Source organism: Triticum urartu, unplaced genomic scaffold, assembly GCF_003073215.2.
Source record: "Triticum urartu cultivar G1812 unplaced genomic scaffold, Tu2.1 TuUngrouped_contig_8993, whole genome shotgun sequence".
In the NCBI taxonomy this organism is placed as follows: domain Eukaryota; kingdom Viridiplantae; phylum Streptophyta; class Magnoliopsida; order Poales; family Poaceae; genus Triticum; species Triticum urartu.
In genome coordinates, this window is record NW_024119996.1 from 8,814 (window position 1) to 14,538 (window position 5,725).

The window sequence follows — 5,725 nt, forward strand, 5'->3', positions numbered from 1 at the left end:
GCTCCTGCTCAGCAAGTAAATGAAGATGAAGTGCAAGATGATGAAGAAGCAGAGGAAGATGATGATGATGATGACGAAGAAGCTGCTCCTGCTCAGCAAGTAAATGAAGATGAAGTGCAAGATGATGAAGAAGCAGAGGAAGATGATGATGATGATGACGAAGAAGCTGCTCCTGCTCAGCAAGTAAATGAAGATGAAGTGCAAGATGATGAAGAAGCGCAGGAAGATGATGATGATGATGATGATGAAGCTGCTCCTGCACAGCAAGTAAATGAAGATGAAGTGCAAGATGATGAAGAACCAGATGATGATGATGATGATGATGATGATGAAAAACTCCCAGGTTGCCGATCCAGATTACATACCCGAAGAGTCACAGGGTGAAGATGATGATGATTGGTATCTTGTGGATCTTGAGGAAGAAGAAGCTGCTCCTGCTCAGCACTGAGAACAAGCACATGAAGCAGCAGCTCATCAAGCAAATGAAGATGAAGCACAAGATAATGAAGAAGCAGAGGAAGATGATGATGATGATGAACCAGATTCACAGCTTGCAGATCCGGATTATATGCCTGAAGAAGAAGAAGAAGAAGAACAAGATGATGATGAAGAAGAAGCTACTCCTGCTCAGCAAGTAAATGAAGATAAAGTGCAAGATGATGAATAAGTAGAGGAAGATGATGATTATGATGACGAAGAAGCTGTTCCTGCTCAGCAAGTAAATAAAGATGAAGTGCAAAATGATGAAGAAGCGCTGGAAGATGATGATGATGAAGAAGCTGCTCCTGCTCAGCAAGTAAATGAAGATGAAGTGCAAGATGATGAAGAAGCAGATGATGATGATGATGATATAAACTCCCAGGTTGCCGATCCAGATTACATACCCGAAGAGTCACAGGGTGAAGATGATGATGATTGGTATCTTGTGGATCTTGAGGAAGAAGAAGCTGCTCCTGCTCAGCACGGAGAACAAGCACATGAAGCAGCAGCTCATCAAACAAATGAAGATTAAGCACAAGATAATGAAGAACCAGAGGAAGATGATGATGATGAACCAGATTCACAGCTTGCAGATCCGGATTATATGCCTGAAGAAGAAGAAGAAGAAGAAGAAGAAGAAGAACAAGATGATGATGAAGAAGAAGCTGCTCCTGCTCAGCAAGTAAATGAAGATGAAGTGCAAGATGATGAAGAAGTAGAGGAAGATGATGATGATGATGACGAAGAAGAAGCTGCTCCTGCTCAGCAAGTAAATGAAGATGAAGTGCAAGATGATGAAGAAGCAAATGATGATGATGATGATGATGATGATGAAATAAACTCCCAGGTTGCCGATCTAGATTACATACCCGAAGAGTCACAGGGTGAAGATGATGATGATTGGTATCTTGTGGATCTTGAGGAAGAAGAAGCTGCTCCTGCTCAGCACGGAGAACAAGCATATGAAGCAGCAGCTCATCAAGCAAATGAAGATGAAGCACAAGATAATGAAGAAGCAGAGGAAGATGATGATGATGATGATGATGAAGCAGATTCACAGCTTGCCAATCCGGATTATATGCCTGAAGAAGAAGAAGAACAAGATGATGATGAAGAAGAAGCTGCTCCTGCTCAGCAAGTAAATGAAGATGAAGTGCAAGATGATGAAGAAGCATAGGAAGATGATGATGATGATGATGATGCCGAAGAAGCTGCTCCTGCTCAGCAAGTAAATGAAGATGAAGTGCAAGATAATGAAGAAGCGCAGGAAGATGATGATGATGATGAAGAAGAAGCTGCTCCTGCTCATCAAGTAAATGAAGATGAAGTGCAGGATGATGAAGAAGCAAATGATGATGATGATGATGATGATGATGAAATAAACTCCTAGGTTGCCGATCCAGATAACATACCCGAAGAGTCACAGGGTGAAGATGATGATGATTGGTATCTTGTGGATCTTGAGGAAGAAGAAGCTGCTCCTGCTCAGCACGGAGAATAAGCACATGAAGCAGCAGCTCATCAAGCAAATGAAGATGAAGCACAATATAATGACGAAGCAGAGGAAGATGATGATGATGATGATGAACCAGATTCACAGCTTGCAGATCCGGATTATATGCCTGGAGAAGAAGAAGAAGATGAAGAAGAAAAAGAACAAGATGATGATGAAGAAGAAGCTGCTCCTGCTCAGCAAGTAAATGAAGATGAAGTGCAAGATGATGAAGAAGCAGAGGAAGATGATGATTATGATGACGAAGAAGCTGCTCCTTCTTAGCAGGTAAATGAAGAGGAAGTGCAAGATGATGAAGAAGCGCAGGAAGATGATGATGATGATGATGAAGAAGCTGCTCCTTCTCAACAAGTAAATGAAGATGAAGTGCAAGATGATGAAGAAGCAGATGATGATGATGATGATGACGATGATGAAATAAACTCCCAGGTTGCCTATCCAGATTACTTACCTGAAGAGTCACAGGGTGAAGATGATGATGATTGGTATCTTGTGGATCTTGAGGAAGAAGAAGCTGCTCCTGCTCAGCACGGAGAACAAGCACATAAAGCAGCAGCTCATCAAACAAATGAAAATGAAGCACAAGATAACGAAGAAGCAGAGGAAGATGATGATGATGATGAACCAGATTCACAGCTTGCAGATCCGGATTATATGCCTGAAGAAGAAGAAGAAGAAGAAGAAGAACAAGATGATGATGAAGAAGAAGCTACTCCTGCTCAGCAAGTAAATGAAGATGAAGTGCAAGATGATGAAGAAGCAGAGGAAGATGATGATGATGATGACGAAGAAGCGGCTCCTCCTCAGCAAGTAAATGAAGATGAAGTGCAAGATGATGAAGAAGCGTAGGAAGATGATGATGATGATGAAGAAGCTGCTCCTGCTCAGCAAGTAAATGAAGATGAAGTGCAAGATGATGAAGAAGCAGAGGAAGATGATGATGATGATGACGAAGAAGCGGCTCCTCCTCAGCAAGTAAATGAAGATGAAGTGCAAGATGATGAAGAAGCAGAGGAAGATGATGATGATGATGACGAAGAAGCGGCTCCTCCTCAGCAAGTAAATGAAGATGAAGTGCAAGATGATGAAGAAGCAGAGGAAGATGATGATGATGATGACGAAGAAGCGGCTCCTCCTCAGCAAGTAAATGAAGATGAAGTGCAAGATGATGAAGAAGCAGAGGAAGATGATGATGATGATGAACCAGATTCACAGCTTGCAGATCCGGATTATATGCCTGAAGAAGAAGAAGAAGAACAAGATGATGATGAAGAAGTTGCTCCTGCTCAGCAAGTAAATGAAGATGAAGTGCAAGATGATGAAGAAGCGCAGGAAGATGATGATGATGATTACGAAGAAGCTGCTCCTGCTCAGCAAGTAAATGAAGATGAAGTGCAAGATGATGAAGAAGCACAGGAAGATGATGATGATGATGATGAAGAAGCTGCTCCTGCTCAGCAAGTAAATGAAGATGAAGTGCAAGATGATGAAGAAGCACAGGAAGATGATGATGATGATGATGAAGAAGCTGCTCCTGCTCAGCAAGTAAATGAAGATGAAGTGCAAGATGATGAAGAAGCAGAGGAAGATGATGATGATGATGATGAACCAGATTCACAGCATGCAGATCCGGATTATATGCCTGAAGAAGAAGAAGAAGAAGAAGAAGAAGAACAAGATGATGATGAAGAAGAAGCTGCTCCTGCTCAGCAAGTAAATGAAGATGAAGTGCAAGATGATGAAGAAGCATATGACGATGATGATGATGATGAAATAAACTCGCAAGATCCACATTACATAACCGAAGAGTCACAGGGTGAAGATGATGATGATTGGTATTTTGTGGATCTTGAGGAAGAAGAAGCTGCTCCTGCTCTGCAGGAAGAACAAGCACATGAAGCAGCAGCTCATCAAGCAAATGAAGATGAAGCACAAGATAATGAAGAAGCAGAGCAAGATGATGATGATGATGAACCAGATTCATAGCTTGCAGATCCGGATTATATGCCTGAAGAAGAAGAAGAAGAAGAAGAAGAACAAGATGATGATGAAGAAGAAGCTGCTCCTGCTCAGCAAGTAAATGAAGATGAAGTGCAAGATGATGAAGAAGCAGAGGAAGATAATGATGATGATTACGAAGAAGCTGCTCCTGCTCAGCAAGTAAATGAAGATGAAGTGCAAGATGATGAAGAAGCGCAGGAAGAAGATGATGATGATGATGAAAAAGCTGCTCCTGCTTAGCAAGTAAATGAAGATGAAGTGCAAGATGATGAAGAAGCAGATGATGATGATGAAATAAACTCCCAGGTTGCCGATTCAGATTACATATCCGAAGAGTCACAGGGTGAAGATGATGATGATTGGTATGTTGTGGATCTTGAGGAAGAAGAAGCTGCTTCTTCTCAGCACGGAGAACAAGCACATGAAGCAGCAGCTCATCAAGCAAATGAAGATGAAGCACAGGATAATGAAGAAGCAGAGGAAGATGATGATGATGATGAACCAGATTCACAGCATGCAGATCCGGATTATATGCCTGAAGAAGAAGAAGAAGAAGAGGAAGAAGAACAAGATGATGATGAAGAAGAAGCTGCTCCTGCTCAGCAAGTAAATGAAGATGAAGTGCAAGATGATGAAGAAGCAGAGGAAGATGATGATGATGATGACGAAGAAGCTGCTCCCGTTCAGCAAGTAAATGAAGATGAAATGCAAGATGATGAAGAAGCGCAGGAAGATGATGATGATGATGATGAAGAAGCTGCTCCTGCTCAGCAAGTAAATGAAGATGAAGTGCAGGATGATGAAGAAGCAGATGATGATGGTGATGATGATGATGATGAAAAAAACTCCCAGGTTGCCGATCCAGATTACATACCCGAAGAGTCACAGGGTGAAGATGATGATGATTGGTATCTTGTGGATCTTGAGGAAGAAGAAGCTGCTCCTGCTCAGCACTGAGAACAAGCACATGAAGCAGCAGCTCATCAAGCAAATGAAGATGAAGCACAAGATAATGAAGAAGCAGAGGAAGATGATGATGATGATGATGAACCAGATTCACAGCTTGCAGATCCGGATTATATGCCTGAAGAAGAAGAAGAAGAAGAAGAAGGAGAAGAACAAGATGATGATGAAGAAGAAGCTGCTCCTGCTCAGCAAGTAAATGAAGATGAAGTGCAACATGATGAAGAAGCAGAGGAAGATGATGATGATGATGATGATGACGAAGAAGCTGCTCCTGCTCAGCAAGTAAATGAAGATGAAGTGCAACATGATGAAGAAGCAGAGGAAGATGATGATGATGATGATGATGACGAAGAAGCTGCTCCTGCTCAGCAAGTAAATGAAGATGAAGTGCAACATGATGAAGAAGCAGAGGAAGATGATGATGATGATGATGATGACGAAGAAGCTGCTCCTGCTCAGCAAGTAAATGAAGATGAAGTGCAACATGATGAAGAAGCAGAGGAAGATGATGATGATGATGATGATGACGAAGAAGCTGCTCCTGCTCAGCAAGTAAATGAAGATGAAGTGCAACATGATGAAGAAGCAGAGGAAGATGATGATGATGATGATGATGACGAAGAAGCTGCTCCTGCTCAGCAAGTAAATGAAGATGAAGTGCAAGATGATGAAGAAGCAGAGGAAGATGATGATGATGATGATGACGAAGAAGCTGCTCCTGCTCAGCAAGTAAATGAAGATGAAGTGCAAGATGATGAAGAAGCA

At 41.9% G+C, this 5,725-nt stretch overlaps 1 protein-coding gene across 1 annotated transcript; it reads left to right on the forward strand.

Annotated features, from left to right (window-relative positions):
* Window positions 1–768: 768 nt before the first annotated feature.
* On the forward strand, window positions 769–1,715 carry LOC125532082 (glutamic acid-rich protein-like). Its single transcript, XM_048696254.1, has one exon. It carries the CDS (start codon window positions 1,085–1,087, stop codon window positions 1,655–1,657), a length of 573 nt encoding a protein of 190 aa, XP_048552211.1. The 5' UTR covers window positions 769–1,084; the 3' UTR covers window positions 1,658–1,715.
* The last annotated feature ends 4,010 nt before the right edge of the window (window positions 1,716–5,725 follow it).